This window comes from Neophocaena asiaeorientalis, unplaced genomic scaffold (genome assembly GCF_003031525.2).
Source record: "Neophocaena asiaeorientalis asiaeorientalis breed wild unplaced genomic scaffold, Neophocaena_asiaeorientalis_V1.1 scaffold133, whole genome shotgun sequence".
Lineage (NCBI taxonomy): Eukaryota > Metazoa > Chordata > Mammalia > Artiodactyla > Phocoenidae > Neophocaena > Neophocaena asiaeorientalis.
Window position 1 is genome coordinate 2,770,868 of NW_020174429.1, and position 19,713 is coordinate 2,790,580.

At 39.9% G+C, this 19,713-nt stretch overlaps 1 protein-coding gene across 2 annotated transcripts in view; it reads right to left on the minus strand.

Moving 5' to 3' along the window:
• The window catches only part of CFAP53 (cilia and flagella associated protein 53), a 57,939-nt gene that overhangs the window by 20,084 nt on the left and 18,142 nt on the right, over positions 1-19,713 (minus strand). For both annotated transcript variants that reach the window (XM_024756771.1, XM_024756772.1), the window contains exons 4-5: positions 11,666-11,969; positions 6,781-6,999 (exon numbers count right to left, since the gene is read on the minus strand). In XM_024756771.1, coding sequence (XP_024612539.1) covers positions 6,781-6,999; positions 11,666-11,969 — 523 coding nt within the window. The remainder of the gene's footprint in view (positions 1-6,780; positions 7,000-11,665; positions 11,970-19,713) is intronic.

The following is a 19,713-nucleotide window of genomic DNA, read 5'->3' on the forward strand; positions in this document are numbered from 1 at the left end:
TAGGGACGGGACCTGCACCAGTGGGAGGGAGCTGTGAAGGAGGAAAGGTTTCCACACACTAGAAGCCCCTTCGCGGGGAAAGACTGCGGGTGGCGAAGGGGGGAAGCTTTGGAGCCACGGAGGAGAGCGCAGCAACAGGGGTGTGGAGGGCAAAGCGTTGAGATCCCCGCACAGAGGACCGGTGCCAACCAGCACTCACCAGCCCGAGAGGCTTGTCTGCTCACCTGCCGGGGCAGGCGGGGGCTGGGAGCTGAGGCTCTGGCTTCGGAGGTCGGATCCCAGGGAGAGGATTGGGGTTGCCGGCGTGAACACAGCCTGAAGGGGGCTAGTGCACCACAGCTAGCCGGGAGGGAGTCCGGGAAAAAGCCTGGAGCTGCCGAAGAGGCAAGAGACTTTTTCTTGCCTCTGTTTCCTGGTGCGCGAGGAGAGGGGATTAAGAGAGCTGCTTAAAGGAGCTCCAGAGACGGGCGCGAGCCACGGTTAACAGCACAGACACCAGAGAGGGGCATGAGACGCTAAGGCTGTGGCTGCCGCCACCAAGAAGCCTGTGTGCAAGCACAGGTCACTATCCACGCACCCCCTCCCGGGAGCCTATGCAGCCCCTCACTGCCAGGGTCCTGTGATCCAGGGACAACTTCCCCGGGAGAACGCACAGCGCGCCTCAGGCTGGTGCAACGTCACACCAGCCTCTGCCACCGTAGGCTCACCCCGCATCCATACCCCTCCCTCCCCACGGCCTGAGTGAGCCAAAGCCCCCGAAGCAGCTTCTCCTTTAACCCCGTCCTGTCTGAGCGAAGAATAGACGCCCTCAGGCGACCTACATGCAGAGGCGGGGCCAAATCCAAAGCTGAACCCCAGGAGCTGTGCAAACAAAGAAGAGAAAGGGAAATTTCTCCCAGCAGCCTCAGGAGCAGCGGATTAATTCTCCACAATCAACTTGATGTACCTGCACCTGTGGAATACCTGAAGAGACAACAAGTCATCCCAAACTGAGGAGGTGGGCTTTGGGAGCAACGATATATACATATTTCCCCCCTTTTTCTCTTTTTGTGAGTGTGCACGTGCATGCTTCTGTGTGTGACTTTGTCTCTATAGCTTTGCTTTTACCATCTGTCCTAGGGTTCTGTCTGTCCGTTTTTTTACTTAAAAATTTTTTTTCTTAATATAATTACTTTTTTATTTTAATAACTTTATTTTATTTTATCTTCTTTCTTTCATCCTTTTTTTTTTCTGCCTTTTATTCTGAGCCGTGTGGATGACAGGCTGTTGGTGTTGCAGCCAGGAGTCAGTGCTGTGCCTCTGAGGTGGGAGAGCCAACTTCAGGACACTGGTCCACAAGAGACCTCCCAGCTCCACATAATATCAAATGGTGAAAATCTTCCAGAGATCTCCATCTCAACACCAAGACCCAGTTCCACTCAACGACCAGCAAGCTACAGTGCTGGACACCCTATGCCAAACAACTAGCAAGACAGGAACACAACCCCATCCATTAGCAGAGAAGCTGACTAAAATCATAATAAGGCCACAGACACCCCAAAACACACCACCAGACGTGGACCTGCCCACCAGAAAGACAAGATCCAGCCTCATCCACCAGAACACAGGCACGAGTCCCCTCCACCAGGAAGCCTACACAACACACTGAACCAACCTTAGCCACTGGGAACAGACACCAAAAACAACAGGAACTACAAACTGCAGCCTGCGAAAACGAGTCCCGAAACACAGTAAGTTAAGCAAAATGAGAAGACAGAGAAACACACAGCAGATGAAGGAGCAAGGAAAAAAACCACCAGACCTAACAAGTGAAGAGGAAATAGGCAGTCTACCAGAAAAAGAATTCAGAATAATGATAGAAGAGGCTGTCTTTTCTCCACTCTATATTCCTGCCTCCTTTATCAAAGATAAGGTGACCATATGTGCGTGGGTTTATCTCTGGGCTTTCTATCCAGTTCCATTGATCTATATTTCTGTTTTTGTGCCAGTACCATACTGTCTTGATTACTGTAGCTTTGTAGTGTAGTCTGAAGTCAAGGAGCAATCTGATTCCTCCAGCTCCACGTTTCATTCTCAAGACTGCTTTGGCTATTTGGGGTCTGTTGTGTTTCCATACAGATTGTGAAATTTTTTGTTCTAGTTCTGTGAAAAATGCCAGTGGTAGTTTGATAGGGATTGCATTGAATCTGTAGATTGCTTTGGGTAGTAGATTAATTTTCACCATGTTGATTCTTCCAATCCAAGAACATAGTATATCTCTCCATCTATTTGTATCATCTTTAATTTATTTCATCAGTGTCTTATAATTTTCTGCATATAGGTCTTTTGTCTCCTTAGGTAGGTTTATTCATAGATATTTTATTCTCTTTGTTGCAATGGTAAATGGGAGTGTTTTCTTAATTTTACTTTCAGATTTTTCATCATTAGAGTATAGGAATGCCAGAGATTTCTGTGCATTAATTTTGTATCCTGCTGCTTTACCAAATTCATTGACTAGCTCTAATAGTTTTCTGGTAGCATCTTTAGGATTCTCTTTGTATAGTATCATGTCATCTGCAAACAGTGACAGCTTTATTTCTCCTTTTCTGAATTGGATTCCATTTATTTCTTTTCTTCTCTGATTGGTTTATCCTAGGTAGCAAGGCTGGTTCACCATGCAAAAATCAATTAATGTAATCCATCATATCAACAGGCTAAAGAAGAAGAACCACATGATCATATCAAGTAATGCAGAAAAAAGTTTTGGCCGAATCCAACACCCACTCATGTTAAAATAAAAAAAAACCCTCTCAGTAAACCAGGAATAAAGGTGGGAATTCCTCAATTTGATAATGAATATCTACAAAAAACCTACAACTAACATCATACTTAATGATGAAAAACTAGAAGCTTTCCCACTAAAATCAGGTACAAGGCAAGGATGGCCCCTCTCAGCACTCTTTTTCACATCATACTGAAAGTCCTAGCTGAAACAACAAGACAAGAATAGGAAATGAAAGGTATATTGATTGGGAAGAACAAAATAAAGTTGGCCTTTTTTCACAGATAACTTGGTTGTCTATGTAGAAAATCTGAAGGAACCTATAAAAAACTCCTGGAGCTAATAAGCAATTAAAGGAAGGTTACAGGATACAAGGTTAACATACAAAAGTCAACTGATTTCCTATATACCAGCAATGAAGTAGAATTTGAAATTAAAAACACAATACCATTTACATTAGCACCCCAAAAATGAAATACATAGGTACAAATCTAACAAAATATGTACCAGATCTATATGAGGAAAAGCACAAAGCTGATGAGAAAAATCAAAGAACTAAATAGAGAGATAGTCCATGTTCATGAATAGGAATACTCAATATTGTCAAAATGTCAGTTCTTCCATTCTTGATCTATAGATTCAATGTAATTTAAAAAAAAATCCCAGCAAATTATTTTGTGGAAATCAACAAACTGATTCTAAAATTTATATGAAGAGGCTAAAGACCCAAATTGGCCAACTCAGTATTTAAGGACAAGATCAAAGTCAGACGACTGACCCTGCCCAACTTTAAGACTTACTATAGTAATCAAGACGGTATGGAATTGGTGAAAGAATAGATCAATGGATCAATAGAAAAGAACATAGAGCCCCAAAATAGACTCATATAAATATAGTCAACTGATCTTTGACTAGGAAGCAAAGGCTATACAATGGACTTAAGAGAATCTCTTCAACAAATTGTGCTAGAACAACTGGACATCTACATGCCAAAAAAAAAAAAAAATAGAATCTAGAAACAGACCTTACACCTTTACAAAAATTAACTCAAAATGGACCAAAGATCTAAACATAAAATATAAAACTCCTAGAAGTTGTAAAAGAAAAAAAAAAAAACTCCTAGAAGATAACAAAGGAGAAAATCTAGGTGACCTTGGGTTTGGTGATAAGCTTTTAGATACAATAGCAAAGGCATAATCCATGAAAGAAAGAATAGATAAGCTAGACTTCATTAAAATTAAAAATTTTGCTCTATGAAAGCTCTGATCAAGAGAATGAAAGACAAGTCACAGACTGGGAGAAAATATTTGCTAAAAACTTATCTGATAACGGACTGTTATCTAAAATATACAGAGAGCATTGGAGACAAGATGGTGGAACAGAAGGACTTGAGCTCCCCTCCTCTCATGAAAACACAAAAATCACAACTAACTGCTGAACAACCATTAACAAAAAAAGACTGGGACCTACCAGAAGAGATATTCTACGTCCAAAGACAAAGAAGAAGCTACAACAAGACGGTAGGAAGGGTGCTTTCGCGATAAAATATACAAAGAACTCTTAAAACTCAACAAGAAGAAAACAAACAACTCAAAAAATGAGCCAAATATCTTAACAGGCACCGCATCAAAAATATACAGATGGCAAACATATAAAAAGATGCTCGTGATGTTATGATTTCTAATAAATATGTATTTGGTCTTCATCCCCATTTCTGGCACAGAACTCCTAAAACCCTTAGAATTTCCTAAGTGATGAGAGCAACAAAGTTGTCTTTTGTTCTGTTAATGAGGTGACTTTTGGACCACACCTCTGGTTGCCAGGAGAACCAACCATGTGATTAGAGGGTTGGAACTTTCAGCCCCAGTTCCCTGACCTCTGGGGAGGGGAGAAGGTTTGGAGGGTGAAATCAATCACTGATGGCCAGTGACTTAACCAATCATGTCTATGTAATGAAGCCTACATAAAAACCCCAAAGGAGAGGGTTCAGAATTGGGGAACCAGAACACTTCCACCATGCCAGGCCCCAAACTCCATGAGGACAGAAGCTCCTTTGTTCAGGACCTCATCCTATATGTCTCTTCATCTGGCTATTTATTTGTATCCTTTAATATACTCTGTAATAAATTGGTAAGCTAGTGAGCAAACTGGTTTCCTGAGTTCTGTGAGCTGCTCTAGCCAATCAATTGAACTCAAGGAGGGGGTCATGGGAACCTCTGATTTACAGCCAGTCTGTCAAGTAACAACTTGGATTTGCAATTGGCATCCTGAGTTTGAGGGGGAAATCATTGGAACTTCCAGTTTGTAGCCAGTTGGTCAGAAGCACAGGTAACCATCTGGGCTTGTGACTGGCAACTGAAGTAGAGGGCAGTCTTATAGAACTGAGCCCTTTCCCTGCGGAATCCGATGCTACCTCTGGGTAGATAGTGTCAGAATTGAACGGAATTGTAGGACACCCAGCTCGTGTCCCGAGCATTGCTTGGATACCACTCTACATATTGGAATTGGGTTCAGAATCCTTAATGCTCTATATCACATGACATTAGGGAAATTAAAATTAAACAATGATATGTCACTACGCACCTAATAGAATGGCTCAAGTCCAGAATACGGATAACACGAAATACTGAAAAGGATGCTGTGCAACAGGAACTCTCATTCACTGCTGGTGGGGATGCAAAATGGTATAGACACTTTGGAAGACAATTTGGCTGTTCTTACAAAACTACACATACTCTTACCATATGATCCAGCAATAACGCTTCTTGATATTTACCGAAATGATATTTACCCAAAGGTTATGCTGATATTTACCCAAAGGTTATGTTCACACAAAAACCTGCCTAAGAATGTATACAATAACTTTATTCATAATCACCAAAACCTGGAAGCAACCAAGGATGTCCTTCAGAAGGTGACTGGATAAATATACTGTGGTACATCCACACAATGGAATAGATGCAGTGCTAAAAGTAAATGAGCTATCAAGCCATGAAAAGATATGGAGGGAAATTAAATGCATATTAGTTAGTGAAAGAAGCCAATCTGAAAAGGCTACATACTATATGATTCCAATGATATGACATTCTGGAAAAGGCAAAACTATGGAGATAGTAAAAATATCAGTGGTTTCCAGGGGTTTGGGGTGGAGGAAAGGATGAACAGGTGGAGCACAGAGGATTTTTAGCCTAGTGAAATCACTCTGTATAATACTCTCATGGTGGATAAATGTCATCATATGTTTGTCCAAACCTATAGATCTACACCACCAAAGAATGGACCCCAATGTAAACTATGGACTTTGGGTGATAATGTGTCAATGTAGGTTCATCGATTGTAACAAATGTACCCTCTGGTGGAGGATGTTGAGAATGGGGAAGGCTACGCATGTGTTGGGGCAGGGGGTATATGGGAAGTTTCTGTACTTTTTGCCCAATTTTGCTGTGAACCTAAAACTGCTCTAAAAAATAAAGTCTATCAAAACAAAATAAAACAAATCATAGTACCTTTAGGAAAAGAACAACACCCTAAAGAGTTCAATACAAATTTTAAAGAAACAGCTAAATAAACACTGGAATGATTTTCTCTACTCTCTTTGCCTGTCAAAACTACATATCCTTCAAAGTACAACTTGAACACCACTTTCTCAGTGATGTCGTCCCCAACTTCTGGACATACTTAGTCACTCCACTTCCTGCGATCCCATCCTGCTATCACAGTACTAATACCATGTTATAGAGTAGGAGTTCTCAAATTTTAGTGAGCATCAGAATCACCTGGGAGAACTTGTTAAAACAGGTTTCTTGTCCCGGCCAAGATCTGAATTTGGAGATTCTGAGTCTGAAGCCTATGAATTTCTATTTCTAACATCCTCCCAGATGATGCTAATGCTGTTGGTTCATGGACCACACTTACAGTAGCAGTTATGCTTTATTCTACACATGGCTGGCTCCCGTAAGACTGAGAGCTCAACAAGGAACCTCATCCAGCACACAGTAGGCACTGAATAAATGTCTTACTCTTTTTTGCTTCCTTTTATCAGCCTCTTCCTGTAAGTTTTGAAGGGCGCTTTGCATGAGCTTCATGTTCAAGTCCTGATCTTCTCTGTATTCCTGCTGAATATGCTCCATCTTCTCTTGGAGGGCTTTTTGCAAAGCAGCCCTTATTTCCTGTTTTGTCTTCTGTTTCTTTAGCCTATCCTGTTCATTCTCAAGTTTCACCTGTGTTTTGTCATTTTCCTATGGCAGAACAATAGTGAAGATACTGTATCAGTACAGTTGGACAAAACAAATAAGTTAATGCATTTCATTTAAGAGGTGAGAATAAATGGTTTCTTGGAAACACACACTCCTGGGTGAAAAGGTACTATAAGAAATAAAACTTGCCTTTTCATTGCTGAATCAGCAATACGGCTCTGTGAAATTGCTGTCTGTGTGTGATTATAAAGTAATAAATACTTGTGGAGTTCAAAATGCAGAAAGGTATAAGGATAAATCACTTTTATTCTGAATACCCATTCACCCACTACCATTCTCAACGTTTTGGTGTATTGACCTTCCAGACTTTAGTCTTCTATGCACATCTGCACATCTAGATTTGGATACATTATTAACCAGCAATAAGAGTCCAGAAATGCAGATGTCCACATCAGCTAAATATACAAAAGTAAATTAAGCATGTTGTTCTTTAAAAGCTCTCCCCCATTCCTCTCATTTTCTTATCTATCTGACCCTCCTGGCTAGCTTAACTGCCTGACCAATCAGTTTTAACTGGGGTACCACTGCTGTTGGGTGCTGTGAGCTTGGTATAAACTGAGGCATTAATCCTCCTGTCAAAGGCATTTGCACTCTCCTGGAGGGATAAGTCCTTGCCCAGCGGGGACAGGAGATGACACATTGATAGTAAGGAGGGATATAATCCCCAATTGACTTGATCTAACTGAGACTCACAACAGCCATGACTGCCATGATTTCTGGCTTGTGAGAGGGAAGTTATATGCTAGACTTTTCCATTAATGTCATGAGAGTAATTCCACACTGAATTGTGAGGGTCAAATGAGACAATAAAAGTAAAAATGCTCTGCAATATTTAAGGAAAAACAATGGATATCAAACATGAAAGCCAGTGGGATAGCAGGCCACACTTTTTATTTATTTATTTATTTTTCATTCATTTATTTATTTGGCTGCACCGGGTCTTAGTTGCCGCGTGCAGGACATTCGTTGCGGCATGCGGGATCTTCAGTTGCGGCATGTAAACTTTTACTTGTGGCATGTGGGATCTAGTTCCCCGACCTGGGATCAAACCCGGGGCCCCTGCAGTGGGAGTGTGGAGTCTTAGCCACTGGACCACCAGGGAAGTTCCAGGCCACACTTTTTAAAAAGTAAGGTTGACTATACCAGGAGGCAGCAATCAGCCAAATCAGACTATGAAGCAGGTAAAGATGGTATGGGGGGAGAACTGCTCAAAATTAAGAGACCTAAAAGCAGTTTAATATGTCTTGGTTTCCCCAGGATAGTTCTGATTTTACACCGTTGCGCTTATGTACTGAATTAAATGCACCCCTTTCAATCTCAAATGTGACCAGATTTGAATAATAAACAGTGACTCATTCTAAAAGAGACTTATAAGAGGACAACAATGTTTGGATCCTGATTTAAATGTCAAATAACTTAGACAGTGATGGAAATTTGATGCTGATTTCAGATGATAGCAATGAATTATTATTAATTTTTTTAGGTTTGATATTGGCATTGTATAAGAAAATATCCTTAATCATGTTGTTGAGACGCATACTAGAGATGTATTTAAGGGAGAAATGACATGTCTGGGATACACACACTCACACATTTTTGGCTGCATCGGGTCTTAGTTGTGGCCCACAGGATCTTTGCTGAGGCACGCGGGATCTTTCATTGCAGCGTGCGGGCTCTTTGTTGTGGTATGCGGGCTTCTCTCTAGTTGTGGCATGTGGGTTTTCTCTTCTCTAGTTGTGGTGCTTGGGTTCCAGAGCACGTGGGCTCTGTAGTTTGGGGCACGCGGGCTCTAGCTGAGGCACGCAAGCTCAGTAGTTGTGGCACACGGGCTTAGTTGCCCTGCAGCATGTAGGATCTTAGTTCCCTGACCAGGGATTGAACCTGCGTCCCCTGCATTGTAAGGTGGATTCTTTACCACTGGACCACCAGGGAAGTCCCTGGGACATATTTTAAAACAAAAACAGAAGGGGGTAGAATATAGGAAATCAACATGTCAAAATGCAACAGCTGCTGAAACTGGGAGATCAGTACATGAGTATGATCATTGTACTCTCCACTTCTGTGCATTTGAAAATGTTCATATTATTATTTAATATGACATTACTGTTATAATTATAACAAATGTTATAACATTAAAAAGGGTGGAAAAACATTCTTGAAATTACAAAATAATAGAGATAAAGAACCCATCAGTGGCTGCCAGGGGTTAGGGTTGAGGGTGGTGATGAAATAAAATTTATATTTTAAGGTAGGATGAAAATGTAAACATAAAATTCTTTCTCTCTCTGTTTGGGCCTCCTCCCTCCCCCTTTACAGTGCAATGTGCATCTTCATTATACATTAACCAGACCTCCTCAAAGATGGGAATGCCTACTTCACGGCAAAGATCAATTCTTTTTTCTTTCTTCTGATGCCAGCAATAGAACTTTATAGAAGATTAATATTCTTTCCCAACTCTGTAAGGGGTCATGGTGACTTACTGCTTGCTTCGTATGTGCTTACCCGGACTATGTATCTTTGGTGAACTTATGTAAAATGTCAGTGTGTCATTTTGATGTATGATCCTCTGTCTTGAAAATGTATCTGACTGTGCCTTCAACTACTAACAGGTGGAACAATTCTCAGAGCTTCTGAGAGTCTGTCTCTTGTATTATATAATCCTTAGTTTGGCTTGAAAAAAATTCTCTTTTCCTTCTTAACTTGATTGTTAATTGAATTTTCTTTGACAGAGGTTATAACAGTAAAGGAGTAGCTGGAAGGAGTTTCTTTGAATGATGGAACAATTCTATATCCTGATTCAGTAGTGGTTACATAAATGTAGTGGTTACATATGGTAAAATTTCATAGAACTATACCCCTTCCTCCAAAGAGTGCATGTAAAAGCTGGTGAAATCCAAAGGAGGGTTTTTTAGTTTAGTTAAATAAGGGAGTAACTTTAGTTGAAAGTATTATACGAGTATAAGTCTTTATAAGTCTCTATATATAATATTTTGTCATGTAAAGGTACACAGAAACTCTAATATTTTTGGCAACTCCTTGTTAAAGTTATTTCCAAAAAAAATTTTTTTTAAAGTAAGGTAGAAATAGAGATAGCTAGGTGTGCTATAAAAAATAAATATTTTGTCCTGGCCCCTGGTTCCTGGCACATAGCTCCTAACACCCTTGAAATCTCCAAAGTGATAAGATTATCTTTTGTAGCCTAATGAGATGACCAGTGGCTGGACCCCCTAGATAGCTTCAGGATGGGAGATGATAACTAGAAAGACCAAACCATGTGATCAGAGGGTTGGAACTTTAGCTCCACCCCTTGACCTCCAGGGAGGGAAGAGGGGCCAGAGATTGAGTTCAATCACCAATGGTGATTGAATTAATCAATCACGCCCATGTGATGAAACCTCCATAAACCCCCAAATGATGAGGTCCAGAGAGCTTCTGGATTGAACGCATCAAGGTGGTGGGGGCATGGAAGCTCTGTGTACCACCCCACATACCTTCCCTTATGCATCTCTTCCATTTGACCATCTCTGAGTTGTATACCTTACAATAAGCTGGTAATGGTAAGTAAAGCACTTTCCTAAGTTCTATGAGCTGTTTTAGTGAATTACTGAAACTGAGGGGGAGTCTTGAGAACCTTGGACTTTGTAGCCAAGCTGGACAGAAGTGTGGGTAACCTAGGGACCCACTACTTGTGATGGGTATCTGAAGTGAGGGCAGTCTTGTGGGACTAAGCCCTTCAACTTATGGAGTCTGACACTAACTCCATATAGTATCAGAACTGAATCAAATTGTAGGACACCTAATCAGTGTCTGCAGAGCATCAGAGTATTGTCTGATGTGAGAAAAAAACCCACACATTTGGTGTCAGAAGTGTTGTGAGTAAAACTGGCTCACTAAGTATCTTACACCAGAGGAGGGGGTATATATAAGGCCATTTGGGGGCCACTATTTTGATTTTCTTAGAGATCTTATACTAAACTGTTCAAAATAAAACAATCTTAAACCCAGAGAAGATTTCTGGGCTCTACATGTACCTCACCTTTGATGTTTCTTACGGTTTCAAATTTCAATACTTGGGATTCCCCAAGAAAATATTACCATCTTCCTAAATTTAGTGGTATTAAAGTATCAGATGTTGAAAGCTTTATATACGTATAAAATTGCTACCTTTTTGAGTGCTTGCACACATTTCCATTGACAACTCTAATTTGTATATACTAGGGGCAGTGATCTTGTAGGAACAAAATTATTGATGCTGGTGGTCTGGGGGGGTCACTGTAGCTGTTGTATAAGCACTTTATATAGGATTTGGAAACTATCAATTATCCGTATCAAAGAATGGGGGGATGTTGCCAAATTGCCACTAGGCTTCATTGGCACTGCCGATGATTATCCCATTTCATCCTCACAACAAAGACAAGTGCCCTTTGCCTCATTTTGTAGATGAGGAAACTGAATCACAGTAGTGAAGTAACTTGCCCTATACAATGAGATGGCACTGTCAGCTGGGCCTTGAAATCCAAGGCTCTGACCATGGTCTGTTGCTCTGTGAATGAGCCTCGGCCATCAGGCAAACTATAGTAGCAGGCCGGCAAACTGTATTCTAGCCACTGATTTCATTGTCCTATCACAAGCATTTCAAAGGACCCACCACAAGGCGCGCCTCCTCCTCCTTCAGCCGCCGTGCTGCCTGCCTTTGCGCCTGGATGCTGGTGATCTGGGCATTCAGCCCCAGCCGTGTGTTCTCCACCAGCTCTCTTTGTCTCCTCGCCTCTTTGGCTTCTCGCTTCTCTTTGGCCAGTCGGTCTTCCTCCCAGAGCTTTGAGAACATCTGCTCTTCCACCAGCTCCTGCCTTTTCAGCTCCTCATTAAATGCTATCTGTGCTTTCCGATCCTTGCTCACTGCCTTCTGATGGATACAGGACAACTCAACACGGAGCTCCTCACAGCGTTCCCTGAAAGGACAATTTTAAAAAGAAACCCAGCCTTTCATAAGACATTGCTCTCTGTAGGCACAAATCTGCACAGTCAGACACTGAAGTAAGAAAGTTAAAGACCTGGATGTAGGCCATCTGAACACCGGAAACACATGAGGGAGCAGCAAGGAGGCAGGCACCATGATCCCACAGACAAAGCACAAGCACTGGAGTCAAGCAGAGCAGGCTTTGAAATCTGGTTTTGATATTTCCTATGTGACCTTAGATCAAAAACTCGATCTATCTGAGCCTGTTTCTATATCTGTGAAAGAACTGACTTTCAAGGTTCTGGTAAGAATCAGAGATAGATGGACATAAATACCTAGTAGGTAACAGGAACTCAGTAAATGGCAACTACTATTATTACTATAGAGGAAATAGAAGAGGGATGAGTCCCTGCAACATTACAAGTAGATTAAGGCTTTGGTAGAAAGAGACCCTGCATGTACATCCAAGAAAAGACCCAAGGATAGAGTTAGCATATCATGGTGATGTTTCCCCATTGCATCTAGATTCCTGGCAGGGCACACATCCACTGAAGGGGTTTCTGCTAGAGTTGAGAAAACAGTCCTCTTGTTGCCTTTTTACAACCAGGCTTGTGTCACCATTCAAGAAGAAATGCTATTTCAGTAAGTGTTTGTACCTCATCCTTTCTTTCAGCCTCAGTAATTTAAATTTCTTCAAATGTTCTTGACTGAGCCCATTTTTAATTTAAGAGCTGTGAAATTATTTAGGAATATTTTCAAAACCCTACTCTCCTCTTCCTCCCTACCCCCTCCCAGACCAGACTTGTTAAATCAGAATGTTTACCACATCTGTATTTTTTAAAAGCTCCTCAGATGGTTCTGACATATAGCCAAGTTTGAGAACTGTGATGGAAGGCAATGTTTTTTATAAACATCAAGTCTTCCTGGTTTCTAAATCAAATTCTACACCAAGAAGCTAAAGTTTGGAGAATAGGCTCAATAAAGAACTTTTAAAGAAATTCGAGTTGTTAAGACTGAAAGAAAAGATGAGGTCTAAGCTCTTATTGCAAGAGTGGTCAATTTCACACAAAATGAAACCCCCAAAATACACTTTAACATTTAAAAAAACGAATTCAGCTGTCTGAAATTCATCAGTGAAATTCTCAGAATTGGCCATGATAACTTATTAAAGTCCTTCCCAATCCTATGATTCATACTCTAACAAAGGTATTCAATTAATGGAAATTTAAAGCCTAAGGATAATAAGTATGGCTTATATTTTTAAATTTTTATTTAAAATCAACTCTTTCTTCCTAAGTATAAAACTAATACATGTTCATTGCAGAAAAACTAGAAAATATAGAAAAGTATGAAGACACTAAAAATAACATGTAATCCTACTGTCAGGAGATAATCACTATTAGCATGTTAATATATTTCTTTCCAGTCTTATGTATGTGCATTTTTACTAGAACTGGAGTTATTCTGCATATCTATATCTCCTTGTATCTTAATTTTTCCACCTACCATTATATTGGGAATGCTTCCTCATGAAATATTCTTTAAAACAATTCCTAACCTTAGAACTTTATTATAGTTTACTAAGCTGCATAACAGGCTACAGCCTATAAATATATCACAGTTTACTTAAACACTCCCCTATTTGATGAACATATAGGTTATGTCTAACTTTTATTACAATGTTGCAATGAACATTGTTTCTGTAGCTCTTTCTGTTTATTGCTAATGACTTTCTTAAGGTAATTCCTTCCTTAATATGAAATCTAAGAGTACAAAGACATTCTTAAGGCAGTTGATGATGCAGGCTGCCAAGAATGCCAGAATTAACACATTATTGACCAGAGATGTATTAATATACGTCTTTTGTTACCCGAACATTATTGACCAGAGACGTATCAATATGGTTTTAGAGAGTGATACAATTAACATCACCATGCGAAGTTGTTAGAGCTTAAAATTGATCACAACTTATGATTGTCATTATCATTCACATTTTGCTCAGTTAGGTTTTTGTTCCAACCCTGTGTATATTATAAATGCAAGTTTATTATCATAAAATTTTCAAAAATAACGCCTTGCGAAATTTTGAGTGAAGAAGAATTTTTCAGTGAATTTTATGCAGACACTTTCTCTGATTGCCTGAGTGACATATATGCGAGTGTCTCAGAAGATGGTAGTTCTTCAGAATACAGTTCTGATTCAGATGATGTGAATATTAGACCAACAAAAAGGCAAAAAACCTTAGTGATTGATTCTGATACAGAAAGTGAAAATGAAACTCACGGTGCTGGAGAATGCTCCTTTGCTTCTACAGAAGAGTGGACTGAGGACAACATTTCATAACAAAAATTAGAAGACTTTAGAGGTGTGTCAGGTATAACTATTGAATGTAATAACACGCAAAGTATTAGCAAAATAACAGAATTAATTTTTGGTAATGACTTTTTCAAGTTGGTCGCTTCTCAAACAAACTTGTATCACCAACAGAATGAAAAATCATATAAAAAGTATGATAAGGCTTTAAAATGGACTGATGTAACCAATAGTGACATGAAGAAGTTTCTTGGATTAATAATTTTGATGGGACAAATAAGAAAGTCACACTGGAAAGAACAGTCGGTTGATCCCTTACTTGAAACCTATCTTTCCAAAGATTATGACCAGAAGAAGGTTCAAACAAATAATGACATTTCTTCACTTTAACGATAACTTGGAAACTCCACTTCTTGCAGACAGAATTTCAAAAGTTAAAGCTCTTTTGGATTATTTTCTACCAAAATTTCAATTGATCTATATACTCGAACAAGAGCTATCACTTGATGAGGCAATGATAAAGTGGAGAGGACGACTCAGATTCAAAACCTATAATCCCGGAAAACTTACAAAATATGGAATTTCGGTCAGGATGGTTAGCAAAAGTGAAACCGGATATATATGTAACCTTGAGATTTACATGGGTGAAGAAAAGAAACTTCAAGAAATGGTTTCAGTCCTACAACCTTATCTTAGTTCATGGCACCATATTTACCAAGACAATTATTACAACAGTGTGTCCACATCTGAAATACTGTTGAAAAATAAAACCAGAGTTTGTGGGACTATAAGAGATAATTGTGGTCTACCAAACCAATTAAAGGATAAATCTAAAAATCTACAGAGGGGAGAAATGACATTCTTATGGAAGGGAGAAGTGATTCTTCTTACATGGAAAGACAAGAGGTTAGTCCGCATGGTGACAGTTATTCATGACGCCTCCATAGCATCTACAGGAAAGGAAGACAGGAGGAGTGGCCATCAGATAACTAAGCCCACTTGTCTAATAGAGTATAATAAATATATAAGGAGTTGATCGATCTGATCAATGCCTGGAAAACTTCAATATCCTCTGGAAAACTCAAAAATGGTATAAGAAAATGGGTTTCTATTTGAGTAATTGCGGTTTATTCAATGTGTTTAAAATTAATTGTAGCTTTAACGCACAGAATAAAATGACTTACAAGCAACTTTTGTTAGCAATAGTTAGAGAATGGGTAACTGACCATTCTGGTGAATGTAGTGGTAGTCCCGCACCTGGTCCTTCTTGTGGCGTTTCTAAAAGAGTCCCCCGCAAAGATCCACCTTGTCAACTATCAAGTAAAATAAAATAATGTATTCTAGAGGAAATAATATCCACAGGACTAAAAAAAAAAAAAAGTCACCAGAAAGTAGAGTCTGCTCTTCCAGGGGAAAGTGCAGTGAAACATGGTATATTTGTAATAGATGTTCTGTTCCCCTGCACAGAGGTGCCTGCTAGGGCCTATCACACTCTAACAAAATATTAGAATGCTTTCATAAGACATGTACAAAGTTTCAAATAAATACATTAAGTGCAAAAAAAGTTGTTGATATTTACTCAAACGTGGGTGTTTCAATATTCACTTACAAAACAAATCTTTGGCCACAGGCATTAGTTTATGCAAAAATCCCTCAGTCAATAATGTGTTAACACTGCATGAATGAGCTCATATCATAAACACTTCTTTAGATCAGTAGGTTTTCAAGCTTTTTTGATTATGTATGTCTTTCAGTAAAAAAACTTCTAAGCACCCACAACATTGTTTATAAATTACATGAGGTTATTAATATGTAACTATATCATATAAATTATTTATATGCAAAAATTAAAATAGATGAGCTAAAAAACATCAAATAGAATATCTATCTATTTTAATGATAATAATCATTAATAAGAGGAAAACTTTTTGTCAGTGCTTCACATGGCACTTTCACACATAAAATCTTATTTCATCCTCATAAGTGCCTTATAACTTAGATGGGGCAGCAAGTATCATCCCCATTTTAGAGTTAAAGAAATCGAAACCTGGCACTTCCCTGGTGGTCCAGGGGTTAAGACTCCACACTCCCAATGCAGGGGATCTGGGTTCAATCCCTGGTCAGGGAACTAGATCCCGCATGCTGCAACTAAAAGATCCCACGTGCTGCAACTAAAGATCCTGCATGCGGCAATGAAAATACCACATGCCACAACTAAGACCTGGCGCAGCCAAATAAATAAATAAAAATTTTTTTAAAAGGAGGGATTTCCCTGGTGGTGCAGTGGTTAAGAATCCGCCTGCCAATGCAGGAGACACAGGTTCGAGTCCTGGTCTGGGAACATGCTGCGGATCAACTAAGCCTATGTGCCACAACTATTGAGCCTGTACTCTAGAGCCTTGAGCCACAACTACTGAGCCCGTGTGCCATAACTACTGAAGCCCGTGGACCTAGAGCCCATGCTCTGCCACAAGAGAAGCCATCGCAATGAGAAGCACATGCACTGCAATGAAGAGTAGCCCTCACTCACCACAACTAGAGAAAGCCTGCGCACAGCAACGAAGACCCAACGCAGCCAAAAATAAATAAATAAAAAATAGTAATAAAAGAAAAGAAAGAAAGAAATAGAAACTCAGGGAGCCTAAGTATCTTTCCAAGCCACAGAGCCAGGAGTAGTAATATTATTAGCAACAGTTATTAAGTGCTTACTATTTGCCAGGCACTGTTCTAAGCACTTTACATATTTGAACTCTTATGATCTTCATAACAACCAGTCTTGCAACAAACACTATTGTAAGCTAATTATTATTATTATTTTATCCCCAGTTTACAGATGAGGAAATGAAGGCACAGAGCTGTTAAGTATCTTACGTAATTTCATACATTCAATATGTAGTAGAGCAGGGACTGAAGACCTGGCAGTCTGGTCCTGGAGTTCCTTGGTACTTCATTATATCATCAAGTGTTCTGACCACACATCCTAGGATATTCATTTAATAAAAACACCACAAAATACTAAAAAGCCAAAAAAATTCCTTCCTTAATCTGGGGTCCAATCACTGTGTACAAATATAGGACATTTAAAAAGAAGTCTGGGGCACAGAGGGAACATACCTCAACATAATAAAGGCCATGTATGACAAACCCACAGCTAACATCATACTTAACAGTGAAAAACTGAAAGCATTTCCACTAAGCTCAGGAATAAGACAAGAATGCCCACTTTTATTCAACAGTTTGGAAGTCCTAGGCACAGCAATCAGAGAAGAAAAAGAAATAAAAGGAATTCTAATTGGAAACAAAGAAGTAAAACTGTTTGCAGATGACATGATACTATACATAGAAAAATCCTACAGACACCACCAGAAAACTACTAGAGCTCATTGGTGAATTTGGTAAAGTTGTAGGATACAAAATAAATATACAGAAATATGTTGCATTTCTATACACTAACAACAAATTATCATAAAGAGAAATTAAGGAAACAATCTCATCTACCATCATATCAAAAAGAATAAAATACCTAGGAATAAACCTACCTAAGGAGGTAAAAGACCTGTACTTGGAACACTAAAAGACTCTAATGAATGGAATTGAAGATGACACAATGAAATGGAAAGATACACTGTGTTCTTGGATTGGAAGAATTAGTATTGTTAAAAAAGGATCATACCACACCCAAGGCAATATACAAATGCAATGCAACCCCTATCAAAATACCAATGGCATCTTTCACAGAAATAGAACAAATAATTTTAAAATCTGTATGGAAACACAAAAGACCCCAAATAGCTAACGCAATCTTGAGAAAGAAGAATACAGCTGGAGAAACCATGCTCCCTGACTTCAGACTATACCACAAAGCTACAATAATCACAACTGTATGGTACTGGCACAAAAACAGACACACAGATCAATGGAACAGAATAGAGAGCCCAGAAATAAACCCATGAACTTATGGTAAATTAATCTATGATAAAGGAGGCAAGAATATACAATGGAGAAAATACAGTCCCTTCAATAAGTGTTGGGAAAACTGGACAGCTACATGTAGAATAATGAAATCAGAACATGCTCTAACAACATATATAAAAGTAAGCTCAAAATGGATTAAAGATCTAAATGTAAGACCGGATACCATAAAACTCCTAGAGGAAAACATAGACAGAAGACTCTTTGACATAAACCATAGCAATATTTTTTGGATCTGTCTCCTTAAACAAGGGAAATAAAAGCAAAAATAAACAAATGGGGCCTAATTAAACTTAAAAGCTTTTGCATAGCAAAATAAACAATCGACAAAATGAAAAGACAACCTACTGAATGGGAGAAAATATTTGCAAATGATATGACTGATAAGGGGTTAATATCCAACATATATAAACAGTTCATACAACTCAACATCAAAAGAAAAGAAAAAAAAAGCCCGATTAAAAAATGGGCAGAAGAACTGAAGACATTTCTCCAAAGAGGATATGCAAATGGCCAAAAAGCACATGAAAAGATGCTCAGCATGGTTAATCATCAGGGAAATGCAAATCAAAACCACAATGAAGGGATTCCCTGGTGGCCCAATGGCTAGCACTCCATGCTTTCACTGCTGAGGGCCCAGGCTCAATCCCTGGTTGGAGAACTAAGATCCCACGATGCACGAGGCATGGCCAAAAAAAAATGAAAGAAACAAAACCACAATGAGATATCACCTTGCACCTGTCAGAATGGCTATCGTCGGGGGAGACCTTCAAGCTGGCAGAGGATTAAGACGTGGAGATCACCTTCCTTCCCACAAATACATCAGAAATACATCTACATGTGGAACAACTCCTACAGAACACGTACTGAACACTGGCAGAAGACCTCAGACCTCCCCAAAGGCAAGAAACTCCCCACGTACCTGGGTAGGGCAAAAGAAAGAAAAAACAGACAAAAGAATAGGAAGAGGACCTGCACCTCTAGGAGGGAGCTGTGAAGGGGGAAAAGTTTCCACACACTAGGAAGCCCCTTCACTGGTGGATACAGGTGGCAGAGGCGGGAAGCTTCAGAGCCACGGAGGAGAGTGCAGCAACAGGGGTGCAGAGGGCAAAGCGGAGAGATTCCCACACAGAAGATCAGTGCCGACCAGCACTCACCACCCTGAGAGGCTTGTCTGCTCACTCGCCAGGGTGGGTGCGGGCTGGGAGCTGAGGTTTGGGTTTCGGAGGTCGGATCCCAGTGAGAGGACTGGCGTTGGCTGCGTGAACACTGCTTGAAGGGGCTAGTGCACCACAGCTAGCCGAGAGGGAGTCGGGGAAAAAGTCTGGAACTGCCTAAGAGGCAAGAGACCATTGTTTCGGGGTGCATGAGGAGAGGGGATTCAGAGCACCGCCTAAACGAGTTCCAGAGACAGGCGTGAGCGGTGGCTATCAGAGCGGACCCCAGAGATG